Below are 20,203 nucleotides of genomic sequence, written 5' to 3'. Positions count from 1 at the left end.
AGCACATCCCTGGGTGTATCCCTTTATGGAGGATGCCTGTGCGTGACTTAGTTTAACGTGGGGAGACCGGTGCACGGACAGTCACCACACGATCCTTGACAGATTCGGGTCAGGGTCCAGTGGCATAGAGTCCAAGACGACCGGGGACCCTTTTCTGCTGCAGCCTTCCTCTGCCGTTGTGGTAGTTCTTAAATCTTACCATTTTCCGCCTGCTCCGCCGTTGAGGTCTTCACCGTATCACTGGCTCGGGGGCAGTCAGGTACTAGGCCTTTGCCAAGGTCCAACCGGGGTTACAGTAATAAAGGGGTTAGTGCCCCAAGACCCCATAGAGGAGCCTCCATGTCATGCCCAGAACACTCATATGACAAAAGACAGTAAGCTACAAACAGAAACCGAAATATAGCTTACCGCTACGCTGCAATGACAAGACACGACAGGAGCGACAATACGGAAGTGACATCGACAATATCTTAGCACTGACTGGATGGGAAGACAGGTGTAAATAAGAGCGGGCTGATTGACACCAGGTGTGGCCAGGTGCCAATCAGCCGCAGCTGAGGGGACACAGCACTCAGGGAGAAAGACAGAGCGCTGACAGGAACTAAAGACAGGAAATACTACACACACACAGGAAAAACTAAAACACAAACACACTGTCATAGGGCAAACCTGACAATCTGAGAGCCAGATGCAGTCATCCAAAGAGCCACATTTGGCTCTAGAGCCATAGGTTCCCTACCCCTGCTCTATCCACTAAGCCACTGAGTAGATGTTTCAATACATTTGGACGATACTACAAAGTTGGGTATTTATCCAATACCAGGTAGTAACAGGGGCGGTATTGGTAATACCAATGCTGATACTTGGACTTTTTTCAATATTTTTATCATTGAATGATTCAATCATTGAACACTATTTTCATCTAAAAAAAAACATAAGATGGCAACGTAACAATATCAAATGAATATTTTTTTTCATATTTGTTTTGATTACATACAAAACGTGCGAAATAACGGAGCAAAAGCAAAACGTACTATTGTCGGAGTTTGTAAAAAGTAACAAAAAAGACAAAAAAATTGGTTTGTGATTGAAAAAAATATAAATCTAATTAATCACTGTCGAGTTGACCATATAGTGATATACTTGGTATCGTTACTGTCGATTTTCGTATCGATTCGCCCACCTCTGTTTACATTCAAGTGGTGATTAATGCTTTTTTGTATCCTCCTATTATGTGTAGCCTGTTTAGATATTCCTTGTACTTCAGTGATAATGTTACTTTGTAGAAACGTAAAGGATATCCCACTACAGAAGCGAGAAATTATTGATGTGGATGCACTGCGGAGGGGCGTTAGCGGCGAGCTCGCCAGCTACATTGGCTTGTTTGCCGGACACAGCAGGAAATCAACAACATGCATTTATCACGATAGTGTGGATATCATCTAAATATAAATGTACATCGTTAGGGGCTCATTGAAGTAAAGCTGCTCTCTTCCCCCATGTCTCATTTCATCCAATTGAGTGTCTGATAGTAACTTGTATATGTTACATGTTTATATACGTTGGTGTCAGGGCGGTTTAGCTCGGTTGGTAGAGTGGCCGTGCCAGCAACTTGAGGGTTGCGAGTTCGATTCCCGCTTCCGCCATCCTAGTCACTGCCGTTGTGTCCTTGGGCAAGACACTTTACCCACCTGCTCCCAGTGTCACCCACACTGGTTTGAATGTAACTTAGATATTGGGTTTCACTATGTAAAGCGCTTTGAGTCACTAGAGAAAAAGCGCTATATAAATATAATTCACTTCAATTCACATTTTACGGCAGGGGTCACCAACACGGTGGCCGCGGGCACCAGGTCGCCCGTAAGGATCAGATGAGTCGCCCGCTGGCCTGTTCTAAAAATAGCTCATATAGCAGCACTTACCAGTGAGCTGCCTCAATTTTTTAAATTGTATTTATTTGCTAGCAAGCTGGTCTCGCTTTGCTCGACATTTTTAATTCTAAGAGAGACAAAACTCAAATAGAATTTGAAAATCCAAGAAAATATTTTGAAGACTTGGTCTTCACTTGTTTAAATAAATTCATTTATTTTTTTACTTTGCTTCTTATAACTTTCAGAAAGACAATTTTAGAGAAAAAGTACAACCTTGAAAATGATTTTAGGATTTTTAAACACATATACCTTTTTTACCTTTTAAATTCCTTCCTCTTTTTTCCCGCCAATTTAAATAAATGTTCAAGTAAATAATTTTTTTTTGTAAAGAATAATAAATACATTTTAATTTAATTCCTCATTTTAGCTTCTGTTTTTTTCGACAAAGAATATTTGTGAAATATTTCTTCAAACTTATGATTAAAATTAAAAAAAAAAATTCTGGCAAATCTCAAAAATCTGTAGAATCAAATTAAAATCCTATTTCAAAGTTTTTTGAAGTTCTTTTAAATTTTCTGTTCTGGAAAATCTTGAAGAAATAATGATTTGTCTTTGTTAGACATTTAGCCTGGTCCAATTTGTAATATATTCTAACAAAGTGCAGATTGGATTGTAACCCATTTAAAACATGTCATCAAAATTATCAAATTAACCTTAATCAGAAAAAATGACTAATGATGTTCCAATAATTCTTTTTTTAATTTTTTCAAAAAGATTCAAATGAGCTATTTTTTCCTCTTCATTTTTTTTTGTTTTAATTTTGAATTTTAAAGAGTCGAAATTGAAGATAAACTATGTTTCAAAATTTTATTTGAATTTTTTTTGTTTTCTCCTCTTTTAAATCGTTCATTTAGTGTTTTTTTCATCATTTATTCTCTACCAAAAAACTTCCGTAAAAGGAAAAAAAATGTACGACAGAATGACAGACAGAAATACCCATTTTATTTAAATATATAGATTTATTTATTAAAGGCAAATTGAGAAAATTGGCTATTTCTGGCAATTTATTTTAAGTGTGTATCAAACTGGTCGTCCTTCACATTAATCAGTACCCAAGAAGTAGCTCTTGGTTTCAAAAAGGTTGGTGACCCCTCTTTTACGGTAATGTGTTAATAATTTCACACATAAGTCGCTCCTGAGTATAAGTCGCACCCCCTGCCAAACTATGAAAAAAACTGCAACTTATAGTCCGAAAAATATGGTATGTTTTTTCCCTTCTTTATTATGCATTTTCGGCAGGTGCGACTTATACTCCAAAAAATACGGTGTAAAGGATTTTTGAATTGTTGCTATTTTTAAGATATTAAAAAAAGAATCTCACGTACCCCTTGGCATACCTTCAAGTACCCCCAGGGGTACGCGTACCCCCATTTGAAGAACCACTGCTCTAATTTCTTGGACTTGCAACTTAGTGTCATATTTGTCTATGAGACTCAGAAATGTGGTAATAAAACAAACAGTATCATAATCGGCACATTTTTAAATGTTGTTATCAAAAATATGTTTTATTAATAACAATTAATATTTAATAATACAAACAGAAGTTGCCAAAATTACCTTTGTTGAGTACCCTTTTTGATTCCCCGGTAGCAGGAATCGGTATCATCTCCATTCAAACAACTACAAACCCTGTTTCCATATGAGTTGGGAAATTGTGTTAGATGTAAATATAAACAGAATATAATGATTTGCAAATCATTTTCAACCCATATTCAGTTGAATATGCTACAAAGACAAGATATTTGATGTTCAAACTCATAAACTTTTTTTTTTTTTTGCAAGTAATAATTAACTTAGAATTTCCTGGCTGCAACTCGTGCCAAAGTAGTTGGGAAAGGGCATGTTCACCACTGTGTTACATCACTTTCTCTTTTAACAACACTCAATAAACGTTTGGGAACTGAGAAAAGTAATTGTTGAAGCTTTGAAAGTGGAATTCTTTCCCATTCTTGTTTTATGTAGAGCTTCAGTCGTTCAACAGTCCGTGGTCTCCACTGTCGTATTTTACGCTTCATAATGCGCCACACATTTTCCATGGGAGACAGGTCTGGACTGCAGGCGGGCCAGGAAAGTACCCACACTCTTTTTTTACAAAGCCACGCTGTTGTAACACGTGCTGAATGTGGCTTGGCATTGTCTTGCTGAAATAAGCAGGGGCGTCCATGAAAAAGACGGCGCTTAGATGGCAGCATATGTTGTTCCAAAACCTGTATGTACCTTTCAGCATTAATGGTGCCTTCACAGATGTGTAAGTTACCCATGCCTTGGGCACTAATGCACCCCCATACCATTACAGATGCTGGCTTTTCAAACTATGCGTCGATAACAGTCTGGATGGTTTGCTTCCCCTTAGATCCGGATGACACGATGTCGAATATTTCCAAAAACAATTTGAAATATGGACTCGTGAGAACACAGACAACTTTTCCACTTTGCATCAGTCCATCTTAGATGATCTCGGGCCCAGATGTCGTTGATAAATGGCTTTCGCTTTGCATAGTAAAGCTTTAACTTGCACTTACAGATGTAGCGACCAACTGTATTTAGTGACAGTGGTTTTCTGAAGTGTTCCTGAGCCCATGTGGTGATATCCTTTAGAGATTGATGTCGGTTTTTGATACAGTTCCGTTTGAGGGATTGAAGGTCACGGTCATTCAATGTTGGTTTCCGGCCATGCCGCTTACGTGGAGTGATTTCTCCAGATTCTCTGAACCTTTTGATGATATTATGGACCGTAGATGTTGAAATCCCTAAATTTCTTGCAATTGCACTTTGAGAAACGTTGTGCTTAAACTGTTTGACTATTTGCTCACGCAGTTGTGGACAAAGGGGTGTACCTCGCCCCATCCTTTCTTGTTAAAGACTGAGCATTTTTTGGTAAGCTGTTTTTATACCCAATCATGGCACCCACCTGTTCCCAATTAGCCTGCACACCTGTGGGATGTTCCACATAAGTGTTTGATGAGCATTCCTCAACTTTATCAGTATTTATTGCCACCTTTCCCAACTTCTTTGTCACGTGTTGCTGGCATCAAATTGTAAAGTTAATGATTATTTATCAGTTTGAACATCAAATACGTTGTCTTTGTAGTGCATTCAACTGAATATGGGTTGAAAAGGATTTGCGAATCATTGTATTCTGTCTAACACAATTTCCCAACTCATATGGAAACGGGGTTTGTATTTGAAAAGCACCGGTTTGAAGTGAAATCCACCTCGACGCCTCCTGTCAGAGCGTTATCGGTCCAGTCCACCATCCAGTTTGTCCGTGCGTCCCTGGAATGTGTCTTAGAGTGTTAAGGATGCCCGCACTGACTCCAGCTGTGTTTTCTCCGACCACCGCCCAGCAGCAGCAGCAGCAATCGCCGCGCTCGCTCGCTTGTCACAAAGAACTCATGAAGAGGACCCTGGGCCGGCCCACGTACGCGTTCGAAGCCAGGCAATATGTCGTAAGTGAGCCGAGGACGGCGAGGAGCACGCCGCCATCAAAGAAGGCTACTGTCTGTGGCGTCGGCCCGGATCGCCGCATGTGATCGCAGAGGCCGTGACTTCATCCTCATCACATGTGCCAGCTTGACGTCCCGTGTTGTTTGCCACGTTGTCCCGCGGCTGGGGTATTATTCTCCCGGGCTGAATTTCTCCCAAACGAGGTCTATTCCCATCTTTTTTGTTTGATGCGTGGGTCTGGGTGCTCAGAAGTCCGCCTTCCAGCGCTTCATGTGTGTTTGGCAGACACCCCATAATATACATGTCTATCTATGTCTGTCTTTAGGACTCCTTATGGTCCATTGCTTATAGTTCAAGTTGATTGTCACACACACACTAGGTGTGGTGAAATTTGTCTTCTGCATTCGACCCATTCCCTTAAACACCCCCTGGGAGGTGAGGGGAGCAGTGAGCAGCAGCGGTGGCCACGCCCGGGAATCAAAATTGGTGATTTAACCCCCAGTTCCAAGCCTTGATGCTGGGAAGTAATAGGTCCCATTTTTATAGTCTTTGGTATGACTCTTCTTCTGGAGTTATCAAGTTTTATCAGGTCGGGGGTGAGGAGAGCAGTGAGCAGCAGCGGTGGCCACGCCGGGGAATCAAAATTGGTGATTTAACTCCCAATTCCAAGCCTTGATGCTGGGAAGTAATAGGTCCCGTTTTTATAGTCTTTGGTATGACACTTCTTCTGGACTTATCAGGTTTTATCAGGTCGGGGGTGAGGGGAGCAGTGAGCAGCAGCAGTGGCCACGCCCGGGAATCAAAATTGGTGATTTAACCCCCAGTTCCAAACCTTGATGGTGGGAAGTAATAGGTCCCATTTTTATAGTCTTCAGTATGACTCTTCTTCTGGACTTATCAGGTTTTATCAGGTCGGGGGTGAGGGGAGCAGTGAGCAGCAGCGGTGGCCACGCCCGGGAATCAAAATTGGTGATTTAACCCCCAGTTCCAAACCTTGATGGTGGGAAGTAATAGGTCCCATTTTTATAGTCTTCGGTATGACTCTTCTTCTGGACTTATCAGGTTTTATCAGGTCGGGGGTGAGGGGAGCAGTGAGCAGCAGCGGTGGCCACGCCCAGGAATCAAAATTGGTGATTTAACTCCCAATTCCAAGCCTTGATGGTGGGAAGTAATAGGTCCCATTTTTATAGTCTTTGGTATGACTCTTCTTCTGGACTTATCAGGTTTTATCAGGTCGGTAGTGCATTCTTCACACTTTAAAGGCCTACTGGAATGAGATTTTCTTATTTAAACGGGGATAGCAGGTCCATTCTATGTGTCATACTTGATCATTTCGCAATATTGCCATTTTTTTTGCTGAAAGGATTTAGTAGAGAACATCCACGATAAAGTTCGCAGACGATGACATCACAAGTGTGAGGGCTCTTCACATTGTTTTTAATGGGAGCCTCCAACAAAAAGTGCTATTCGGACTGAGAAAACGACAATATCCCCATTAATTTGAGCGAGGATGAAAGATTCGTGTTCGAGGATATTGATAGCGACGGAATAGAAGAAAAAAAATAAGTAAAAAAAAACAAAAACGCAATTGCATTGGGACGGATTCCGATGTTTTTAGACACATTTACTAAGATAATTCTGGGAAATCCCATGTCTTTCTATTGTGTTGCTAGTTTTTTAGTGAGTTTAATAGTACCTGATAGTCGGAGGTGTTTGCTCACGGGTGTCTTGACGCCAATGTCTCAGGGGAGTCGACGGCAGCTTTATGGACGGCACAAGCTCAGCTTTTCTCCGGTAAGAAGCGACTTTTTACCACAATTTTCTCACCGAAAACTGCTTGTTGACATTCCGTTATGTTTCTGATCCATAGTAAAGATTCACCTCCAGGAATTTTAATCAAGGAATCACCGTGTGTTTGTGTGGCTAAAGGCTAAAGCTTCCCAACTCCATCTTTCTACTGTGACTTCTCCAATATTAATTGAACAAATTGCAAAAGATTCAGCAATACAGATGTCCAAAATACTGTGTAATTATGCCGTTAAAGCAGACGACTTTTAGCTGTGTGTGTGTGCAGCGCTCATATTTCCTTAACTCTTGCGTACACGTCATCATTACACAACGTTTTCAAGACAAAACTCCCGGGAAATTTAGAATTGCAATTTAGTAAACTAAAAAGGCCGTATTGGCATGTGTTGCAATGTTAATATTTCATCATTGATATATAAACTATCAGACTGCGTGGTGGGTAGTAGTGGCTTTCAGTAGGCCTTTAAAGCAGGGGTGGTCCAAACTTTTTCCACTGAGGGCCGCTCACTGAAAAATCAAAGCATGCGCTAATTATTTTAAAACCTCTTCTCACTCCGGCGCTTACCAAAGGCATGCGGTAAATTTAGGCCTGCGCTTAGTGTGATGTAAAGTTACCATCATGAAAAGTACATTTAATTAAAAAAAAAACGTTATTATGGTCTTACCTTTACTTATAAATGAAATCCATGCGCAGCTCCTTCTGATCAAAAGCATCGATAACTTGTTTATGGAAGTCTTCCTTATCTTTCTTCAGTTTTAAAAGTCTCTCTGTCTGGATGGAGGTCTTCCTTTATTAGAAAACTGTTTTATTTTAGATATGTAATCCTCCATGTTAAAAGTGCAAGTGAGAGGAAAAAATAAAAGATCGCTGCTCACTCTTGCTGCTTGTTGTCACTTCTTCTGCAGCCGATTAGTCGCAAGAAGGATCACTAGTGCCTTCTACCACCAGGAGGCGGGAGTCATTTAATGACTTCATTTTTTTCGTGTTTTCTCCTCTTTTAAACCGTTCAATTAAGTGTTTTTTTCATCATTTATTCTCCACAAAAAAACTTCCGTAGAAGGAAAAAAAAATGTACGACGGAAATACACATTTTTTTTGTTGATATTTATCTGTTTCTATATGTAGTTAATGTGAGAAATCATTAAGATGATCAAAATTTCCACAAAGATAAATATCATTAATTATTATTAATAGAGTTAAAGGTAAATTGAGCAAATTGGCTATTTCTGGCAATTTATTTAAGTGTGTATCAAACTGGTAGCCCTTTGCATTAATCAGTATCCAAGAAGTAGCTCTTGGTTTCAAAAAGTTTGGTGACCCCAATTGTAGGGCTTGCCCTCCTGGGGGTTCTTCAGACCACCAAGCACTGACATCAGAGCCTGTTTCAGGGTTACAATATTGTTTTATTTTTCAATAAGTCTCTCTGTTGCTTTCCAGCAATTGTCTTTTTCTCTTTCGTTCTTGCTCGCGCTCTGGCTCCAGCTCCAGCTCCAACCCCGTCTCTCCTCCTGGCTGCTGCTTATAACAGAGCAACAGGTGATTCGATAACCAGGCCCAGGTGGGCCATCTACGCACCTGTCGCTGATTTCGAGGCCGATCCTGGCAACACGCCGCTTCGCTGCAGGCCCGCAGTCCACTCCCGCTCCTCATTTGGCTTCAGAATAACAATGTTATTACAAAGAATAAGATATCTATTATACCCTACAAATGTTGGTCTTACTTAAAAAAAAGCACAAGTTTAGTTGTGTTCAGTGTTAAAAAAATATATTTTTGGCTCTTACGTAAATACATTTAAAAAATATTTGGCTTCTTGGCTCTCTCTGCCAAAAAGGTTCCCGACCCCTGGTGTAAGTGGTGGTTAAGGTTGCTCTTTTTTTAGTGGACTTGGATGCCAAAGTTGATCTGCTGCCGCTCTTCTTTGTACGCACAACATCTCCTCTCCTCTCAGGACCACGTCACAAATGACCTCCAAACTATGTCCTCCGCTCATGATTCTCCTTAAGCGAGTAGAGAAGTGTCTCTTCCGTCATCTGCCTAGCCTGCTCGTAGCGCCCTCTGCTGTCCAGTCTGTGTCACAGCGGAGGTGACACAGGAAGTGTTGTCCCCTATCTTCTCTGTGTGCTCCTCACCTGCCTCCATTTCCCTCCTCATCCTGCTACCAAGTCATCTTCAAGTAGCAGACAAGAGCGAGCGCGCCGAAGACGTGTTAATAGTTGTTTTTGAAGGGAACATGTCCCCGATTAATCCCTGGATGTTGACCGTGTTTGTGTTTCTCTCTCTCTCTCCTGCTCCTTCCCTCGCCATACCCCCCCCCCCCCCCCCTCCTCCCCCCCACCATGAAGCTTTCTCTCAAGCTGGTAAGCATGACCGTATGATAACCACACCGCCGTAGCGGCATGACCACTGCACGCATGCCCCCGCCCTCCCAGTAACACAATGTGTCTGTAACCTTATTTCAAGTCTTCCTGTTGCTTCATTTTGGAACTCATTCTGCTGTGACATAACATATGTTATTTTTCATGTGTTTTTATTTTTTATGTTATGGCTGTGTTCTCTCCCCTCCCCAACTTTGTGTGTGGTCTCTGTGGTGCAGATCACACTCAATTCCCACGTCCGGAATCTCATTGAGGTGATCACATTTATTGTGTTTTAGCTGCTAGTCCGTCTGTTAGCACGCCTGCCAGTCCGCCATCTTCAAGGACATGGCGGCGTGTCCTCACAACTAATCGGATGTGGCGTTTATAGATGCTCACTGCATGCACATTTGTTGTTGTTGTTGTTGTTGTTGTTATGGAATGTTGTTCTACTAATGCTGTTTGTACCATCAATCAATAATTAAAGAACAATTGTATTTCATATATATTATATATATATATATATATATATATATATATATATATATATACACACACACGTTTTTTGTATAAACTGTACATATATATGCACATATGCATACATATATACATGTATATATATATATATATATATATATATATATATACATACAAACACATATATACACACATATACAGTATATAAATACACATAGTACATACATATACTCATATATACATATACACACATATGAACACTTATATATATGCACACACATACAGTATATAAATATACATACACATATATACATATATATACATAAACACACTCATGTACACTTGTGTATATATATACACACATACAGTATATAAATATAAATACACATAGTACATACATATACTCATATATACATATACACACATTTGTACACTTGTATATATATACACACACATACAGTATATAAATATACATACACATTCATATATACATACACACATATACATATATGCGCATGTATACACAGACGTATATATATATATACATATAAATATACATATACACACATATGAACACTTATATATATGCACACACATACAGTATATAAATATACATACACACATATATATACATAAACACACACGTACACTTGTGTATATATATACACACATTCAGTATATAAATATAAATACACATAGTACATACATATACTCATATATACATATACACACATTTGTACACTTGTATATATATACACACACATACAGTATATAAATATACATACACATTCATATATACATACACACATATACATATATGCGCATGTATACACAGACGTATATATATATATATATATACATATAAATATACATATACACACATATGAACACTTATATATATGCACACACATACAGTATATAAATATACATACACATTCATATATACATACACACATATACATATATGCGCATGTATACACAGACGTATATATATATATACATATAAATATACATATACACACATATGAACACTTATATATATGCACACACATACAGTATATAAATATACATACACACATATATATACATAAACACACACATGTACACTTGTGTATATATATATACACACACATACAGTATATACATATACATACACATATATACATACATACATATACACGCATGTAGACACAGACACATACATATAAATATACATACACATATATACATATACACACACATATATACACCCATGTACACTTGTATATATACACATACAGTATATAAATATACATACATATACTCATATATACTTATACACACATATGAACACTTATATGTATATGCACACACATACAGTATATAAATATACATAAACACACACATGTACACTTGTATATATATATATATATACACACACATACAGTATATAAATATATATACATACATACATATACATATATGCGCATGTATACACAGACATATATATATATATATATATATATATATATATATATATATATATATATATATATATACATGTAAATATACATACACATGTAAACATATACGCACATATGCACACTTATATATACGCACACACATACAGTATATAAATATACATACATATATATACATAAACACACACATATGTACACTTGTATATATACACACACATACAGTATGTAAATATACATACACACATATATATATTTTTTTATATATATGTATATATATATATATATGTATATATATATATAAATATATATATATATATATATATATATATATATATATATATATATATATATATGCATACATACATACATATCTGCGCATGTAGACACAGACATATAAATATACATATACACACACATATGTACACTTGTATATATACACATATACAGTATATGAATATACATACACACACACACACACACATATATATACATACATACACATATATGCGGATGTAGACAGACATATACATATAAATATACATACACATATATACATATAAACACATATGTACACTTGTATATACACACATACAGTATATAAATATACATATACATATATACATATACTCATACAAACATATACACACATTTGTACACTTGTATATATACACACACGCATGCAGTATATAAGTATACATATATACATACATACATATACGCAAATGTATACGCAGACATATACATATGTACTGTATACATAAATATATGCATATACATATAAATATACATGCACATATATACATATACTCATGTATACATTTACACACACATATGTCCACTTGTATGTATACACACACATACAATATATAAATATACATGCACATATATACATATACACATATATAAATATACACATACATATGTACACTTGTGTATACATACACACATATACAGTATATAAATATACATACACATAAATATATGCACATGTATATACAGACATATACACATAAATATATGCATATGTATATATATATATATATATACACACACACATTCATATATACACATATATGTACATATACACATGTACATATATATACACACATAAATATATGCATATACATAAATATACATACATTTATATATATACATGTTAAAATACAAATACATATTTACATTTATACATACATATATACACACATGCATATGTATACATATACACACACATACATATAGCTCAATAAATGTTAATGAATTGTTAAATAATTTTTCAATTAATAGATAAAGTGGGGGTCCAGCCCATCAGGAAACTAACAGATAGTTATAGGAGAAATGTTTATTTGGTTATCGTGGCATATGTTTTAGGCTAAAATTATTTATTATTATTATTACTAATTAAATCAATCACACAGCTAAGCAAATCCCGCCATGTTTGATCATCCCGACTGCTGCCTGATCGAGTTTTTACGTTAGTACTTTTAGTAGCAGTAGTGGAACTATCAAGTCATTTATGGTACCTCGGTTTTTTTCCATAGTAATCTGTTCCAAAAGGGTCTGATAAAGCAAAACTTGAGTTGTTTTTTCCAATAACAAATAATTACGTGACAGTAACAAGTAAACACTAATTTCCTATATAGGCTCAAGGTATATAACGATAAACAGTATAATGATGTATCTTCCCTGGGTTAGTATCACCGTTTTAAATAAAAATTATGGTAGAGTTGTGTTTGACAACACTTTGATAAAGTCACATTGCTCATTTACTGGAGAAGCAAGCTCGCGCTAGCTCACTTAAATGCTAACATGAAAACCAGAGACATTAACATCTTTCTCCAATTCCCCAATTTAAAATTCCCGTCGGAGCAACTAAGATATTCAATTGTCTACTTAAAACCTACAAGCAGAGCCATCGATACTCAAAGCAATATGACAACAGGAAGTTCATTTGCGTGACGTCACATAAACCGGAAGTGACACACCCAAAAAAAAAACTAAAATTTTAACTCGCATTAACATATTTAAACACTTAAATAAGAATAACATGGCTTTTAAGTAACCAGAACAATATTATTGTATAACGTATTTTTTTTCTGTTATGTGGCAATATATTTATGTTTTAAAAAACTTGGTTATAAGTGTGTTTAATGATAATATTGATAACCATGATATGAAATTTTCACACTGTTACATCCCCAATAAGGCACTTTTTTGGGGGGGGGCAGGGGGGGACCTTTTTAACTGCCATTTACCGTATTTCCTTGAATTGCCGCAGGGCATATAGTATGCGCCTGCCGGGTCCAACTCGTTTCGCAAAATAATTAGCGCATGCTTAGTATTACCGCCTGGTCAAACTCGAGACGTCACGAGTGACACTTCCCCTGTCATCATTTTCAAAACAGAGGAGGCTGATTTCAATACCGGTAATTTAAAACCGCATAAAGGGAAAAAGGTTAAGAGCTATTCAGTAGGATTTAAGGTCCAAGCTTACATCACACTCAAATTTTTACTGCATATCTTTGGTAAGTGCCGGAGTGAGAAGTGGTTTTAAAATAATTAGCACATGCTTACTTTTACCGCATGCCTTTGGTAAGCGCAGGAGTGAGAAGAGGTTTTAAATTAATTAGCGCCCCGGCGGCAATTCAAGGAAATACGGTATACTAAGTGTGTTTTTAAACATGTGTGAGAAATAGCTCAACACAAAATGGACATAAACACAATTTACAGATACACACTGTTAAAAAAAAACACTGTCCAGTCCCATATTTATAGTAGTACAACTACTAAGGCACACTTCTTGACGATAAAAGCTTTAAATCTGCGATTAAGGACGATTAATTATGAGTTAACTACGGACAATAATTAAGTGTTTAAATTGATTACAGTCAAACGCAAAATGTTGCAGAAAACCAAGTGAAATACATACAACTGAAGAATACCCCTTGTACTTTGCTACGAGTTCTTTCGTAAATTCAGTAGCGCTTCTCAACTTTCTTTCGCAACTTTTTTTTCGGCCCCAAGGTGGATTATTTTGCGATCGTACTCAATGAACCAACAAAAAAAAAGTACAGACCGAGTGGGATTCTTTGTTCTGTCACTGGATACACGGACAAACTAGTATAGTATAGTATTCGAGACGGTATCTAAAAACAAAAACCGTGCAAAGTTTTTGTTGAAACCCAAATCGTGGGAAGATCGGAGCACAGGAAAACCGAGGTACCACTGCTTTTGATAACACATCTCGGTACGATCAATCCCCATTAATCGATCGGTCATTCCGGACTATCCACAGGACTGATGAAGCAATCAAGTTCGAGAAGTTGTATTCCTGCTTAGCCTGTATGCTAAGCTAACAGACATCCCATTTGTAGATATGAAGTCCTTGTTGGATAGACACAGAACCATCCTACTACCAACGCCATCCCAGCAGTAGTTGTAGTCTTTGATTCACTGTGATCTTGTAGATTTGTTATTTTTTTAAAATCAACAACAAAAAAACACTAACACACGACCACATTAGCATGTTGTGCATGTCGACTGACCGGGATTTTGTTGTGTTGCATGCCCTGGTAAGTGTTGCATGCCTATACGCTTTGGAGAAAGGGTAAGGTTGCCATGGTGACCGGGTGTTGTTGACCTCCAGTCCAGTCTGTAAACTCAATGAGATCCTCCGCCTACCCAGTCCACGCAGCTCATTCGCATTGAAACAAAGAACCAGACCGATAGTAGTATCTCCTTCAGGTGAACTGTATTGTTTAGAACACCTGTGTCAAACTCAAGGCCCTGGGGCCAGATCTAGGCCCGCCACAGCATTTGATGTGGCACTTCATCTTTTTTTACTGAACAAATTTGTTCTTTCGATTTTAACCAACTTTACATTTACTGCATGCAATTGCATTGTTGGATTAAAATACAATAATGTAAAAAAACAGCAAATATTTGTGATATAATGACAAAACATGATAGTTTGATATTAATAACTCAGGGGTTTCCATACATACTGAAAAGTCAAAGTGTATGGGGGCCACTTTGAAACTGTTGAATTTTTTTTTAATAAAATAAAAATAAAAACAGACATACATATTTAAAGACAAAAAGTTAGGGTCAGCTTTGTGTTATAAGTGATCGGCCTCGACATTTTTACAGGAAATTTTATCATAATTGATAATAGTACACTTTGTCACCCATAACACAAAGCTGAGACTAAGTTTTGTCTTTAAATATATACAGGTAGTCTTATTTTTTTTTTACCATTTCCCTAACAAAATAGAAATTAATATAGCCTCTGCATACTTTGACTTTTTAGTATGCGGCCCGATATTAACATACAGTCTTGGCCAAAAGTTTGGACACACCCTCTCATTCAATGCGTTTTCCTTATTTTCATGACTATTTACATTGTAGATTGTCACTGAAGGCATCACAACTATGAATGAACACATCTGGAGTTGTGTACTAAACAAAAAAAAAGGTGAAATAACTGAAAACATGTTTTATATTCTAGTTTCTTCAAAATAGCCACCCTTTGCACACTCTTGGCATTCTCTCCATGAGCTTTAATAGGTAGTCACCTGAAATGTGCTTTCAGCCCATGGAGAGAATGCCAAGAGTGTGCAAAGCAGTAATCCGAGCAAAGGGTGGCTATTTTGAAGAAACTAGAATACAAAACATGTTTTCAGTTATTTCAGCTTTTTTTGTAAAGTACATAACTCCACATGTGTTCATTTATAGTTTTGATGCCTTCAGTGACAATCAACATTGTAAATAGTCGTGAAAATAAGGAAAACCCATTGCATGAGAAGGTGTGTCCAAACTTTTGGCCAAGAATGTATGTTAATATAGGGGCCGCATACTAAAAAGTCAAAGGATGCGGATGCCATTTCAATTGTAATTTTGTTAAGAAAAATGCTAAAAACAGACTACCTATATGTATGTATAACAGTATGTGTGTGTATAATATATATATATATATATATATATATATATATGTGTGTGTGTCTTAATTGGATTATCCAGAGAATAGTGCTCGATACCGTGGTAAAGCGCAATATGTATGTGTGGGAAAAATCACAAGACTACTTCATCTCTACAGAACTGTTTCATGAGGGGTTCCCTCAATCTCCTGATGATTGAGGGAACCCCTCATGAAACAGTTCTGTAGAGATGAAGTAGTCTTGTAAATTTTTCCCACACATACATATATGTATGTATACATGTATGTATATATGTATGTATACATCTATGTATATATGTGTATGTATATGTAGGTTTTGGAAAAATCACAAGACTACTTAATCTCTACAGAACTGTTTCATGAGGGGTTCCCTCAATCATCAGGAGATTTTAATGGAAGCATTAACATACAATGGTTTATATATAGGGCACAGAGTGGGTGGGTACAGGCAGTCGTAGGGGCGTGGTGAATGGCTCATGTGTTACCTAGGAGGTGTTTCCGTCTCTGGCGGCATGTTGAAATGATTTCACTGCGCTTGTTGAGGGATGACAGGTCTGGATGATATATAATAAACAGTTTCTCTTTTAAGCATAGGTTGCATCTTTTATTACCACTGTTGTAAAGTGTGCTGGATGCAAGAATTTGCCAGAATTGTATATATATATGTTTGTATGTATATATATATATCCATATATATGTATGTACATATATGTGTGTGTGTATATATATGTGTGTGTATATATCAATCAATCAATCAATCAATGTTTACTTATATAGCCCTAAATCACTAGTGTCTCAAAGGGCTGCACAAACCACCACGACATCCTCGGTAGGCCCACATAAGGGCAAGGAAAACTCACACCCAGTGGGACATCGGTGACAATAATGATCCAGTGGGACGTCTGTGACAATAATGACTATGAGAACCTTAGAGAGGAGGAAAGCAATGGATGTCGAGCGGGTCTAACATGATACTGTGAAAGTTCAATCCACAATGGATCCAACAGAGTCGCGAGAGTCCAGTCCAAAGCGGATCCAACACAGCAGCGAGAGTCCCGTTCACAGCGGAGCCAGCAGGAAACCATCCCAAGCGGAGGCGGATCAGCAGCGCAGAGATGTCCCCAGCCGATACACAGGCAAGCAGTACATGGCCACCGGATCGGACCGGACCCCCTCCACAGGGGAGAGTGGGACATAGAAGAAAAAGAAAAGAAACAGCAGATCAACTGGTCTAAAAAGGGAGTCTATTTAAAGGCTACAGTATACAAATGAGTTTTAAGGTGAGACTTAAATGCTTCTACTGAGGTGGCATCTCGAACTGTTACCGGGAGGGCATTCCAGAGTACTGGAGCCCGAACGGAAAACGCTCTATAGCCCGCAGACTTTTTTTGGGCTTTGGGAATCACTAACAAGCCGGAGTCCTTTGAACGCAGATTTCTTGCCGGGACATATGGTACAATACAATCGGCAAGATAGGATGGAGCTAGACCGTGTAGTACTTTATACGTAAGTAGTAAAACCTTAAAGTCACATCTTAAGTGCACAGGAGGCCAGTGCAGGTGAGCCAGTACAGGCGTAATGTGATCAAACTTTCTTGTTCTTGTCAAAAGTCTAGCAGCCGCATTTTGTACCAACTGTAATCTTTTAATGCTAGACATGGGGAGACCCGAAAATAATACGTTACAGTAGTCGAGGCGAGACGTAACAAACGCATGGATAATGATCTCAGCGTCTTTAGTGGACAGAATGGAGCGAATTTTAGCGATATTACGGAGATGAAAGAAGGCCGTTTTAGTAACGCTTTTAATCTGTGCCTCAAAGGAGAGAGTTGGGTCGAAGATAATACCCAGATTCTTTACCGTGTCGCCTTGTTTAATTGTTTGGTTGTCAAATGTTAGAGTTGTATTATTAAATAGAGTTCGGTGTCTAGCAGGACCGATAATCAGCATTTCCGTTTTTTTGGCGTTGAGTTGCAAAAAGTTAGCGGACATCCATTGTTTAATTTCATTAAGACACGCCTCCAGCTGACTACAATCCGGCGTGTTGGTCAGCTTTAGGGGCATGTAGAGTTGGGTGTCATCAGCATAACAGTGAAAGCTAACACCGTATTTGCGTATGATGTCACCTAGCGGCAGCATGTAGATGCTGAAGAGTGCAGGGCCAAGGACCGAACCCTGGGGAACTCCACACGTTACCTTAACGTAGTCCGAGGTCACATTGTTATGGGAGACACACTGCATCCTATCAGTAAGATAAGAGTTAAACCAAGACAGGGCTAAGTCTGACATACCAATTCGTGTTTTGATACGTTCTAATAAAATATTATGATCGACGGTATCGAAAGCAGCGCTAAGATCGAGGAGCAGCAACATAGATGACGCATCAGAATCCATCGTTAGCAATAGATCATTAGTCATTTTTGCGAGGGCTGTCTCCGTCGAGTGATTTGCCCTGAAACCGGATTGAAAGGTTTCACATAGATTGTTAGACGCTAAGTGTTCATTTAACTGCTCCGCAACAATTTTTTCGAGGATTTTTGAAATAAAGGGAAGGTGAGACACCGGTCGGTAGTTTACCATGAGGTCAGGATCGAGGTTAGGTCTTTTAAGAAGAGGATGAATAACCGCTTTTTTGAATGCTAGGGGAACAGTGCCCGAGGAAAGTGATAAGTTTATAATATTTAGCACTGATGGACCTAATAATACAAAGAGCTCCTTGATCAGTTTCCCAGGAAGAGGGTCAAGTAAACATGTTGTTTGTTTTATTCCATTTACACGTTGTAACAATTCCTCTAATGTTATTTCCTCAAAACGAGAGAAACTATTTTGGAGGGCAGTATCCGCCGTATATACAATCGTGTCAGTGTTAATAGAACCCCGTTGTAGCTGGGACGCATTGTCTTTAATCTCCTTTCTAATGACTTCAATTTTCTTACTAAAGAATTGCATAAAGTCATCAGCTGAGTGGGTGGAGCTACTGGAAGGAGTCCCTTGTTGGGTTAGCGATGCTACCGTACTAAACAAAAATTTAGGATCGTTTTTATTACGGTGGATGAGATTTGAGTAATAATTAGCTTTAGCTAAGGTAAGCATGCGTTTATAAGTTATTAAACCATCACTAAATGCTTGATGGTGCACCTCAAGTTTAGTCGTGCGCCATTTGCGTTCCAGCTTTCTGCATAATAATTTCTGAGCTCTAGTTTCTTCTGTAAACCACGGGGTGCGCTTTTTTGGAGCCTTTTTTAACTTTAGCGGTGCTATGTTATCAATGGTTTCGCGCAGGGCGTCGTTAAAGTTGTTAGTGAGGTTATCAATAGAGCCCACATACTTTGGGAATGGTGCCATTACCGAGGGCAGTAGGTCAGCAAGAGTTGTCGTTGTGGCCGTATTAATGTTGCGGCTGCTATAGCAGTTATTATTATTATTAGTTTGACGAACATGCGTCTGAACCTTGAATTTTATAAGGTAATGATCGGACAATACTTTAGTATACGGGAGTATCGTAACTTTGGAAGCGGTGATACCCCTGACAAGCACTAGGTCTATCGTATTACCGTTGCGATGCGTGGGTTCATTTATTATTTGTGTGAGACCACAGCTATCAATTATAGTCCGGAGCGCTACGTACGGTGGGTCCGATGGGGTATTCATATGGATATTAAAGTCCCCCATTATGATTATATTATCGGCGTGTGTCACTAGATCAGCAACGAACTCTGAGAATTCATTGATAAAGTCCGAACAGGGCCCTGGGGGGCGGTAGATAACAGCCAG

At 38.0% G+C, this 20,203-nt stretch overlaps 1 protein-coding gene across 29 annotated transcripts in view; it reads left to right on the top strand.

Moving 5' to 3' along the window:
* The window catches only part of LOC133557521 (formin-binding protein 1), a 204,771-nt gene that overhangs the window by 163,763 nt on the left and 20,805 nt on the right, over positions 1 to 20,203 (top strand). For 11 of the 29 annotated variants that reach the window (XM_061908016.1, XM_061908032.1, XM_061908028.1 and 8 more), the window contains 2 exons: positions 9,528 to 9,542; positions 9,779 to 9,814. The exons of 8 other annotated variants lie outside the window; for them this stretch is intronic. In XM_061908016.1, the coding sequence (XP_061764000.1) occupies positions 9,528 to 9,542; positions 9,779 to 9,814 (51 nt within the window). The remainder of the gene's footprint in view (positions 1 to 9,527; positions 9,543 to 9,778; positions 9,815 to 20,203) is intronic. 10 more of the 29 variants (XM_061908020.1, XM_061908034.1, XM_061908039.1 and 7 more) reach the window with 2 other exon arrangements.

The sequence above is a fragment of the Nerophis ophidion genome, linkage group LG08, assembly GCF_033978795.1.
Source record: "Nerophis ophidion isolate RoL-2023_Sa linkage group LG08, RoL_Noph_v1.0, whole genome shotgun sequence".
In the NCBI taxonomy this organism is placed as follows: Eukaryota; Metazoa; Chordata; class Actinopteri; order Syngnathiformes; family Syngnathidae; genus Nerophis; species Nerophis ophidion.
This window is presented reverse-complemented; position numbering and strand designations above follow the sequence as displayed.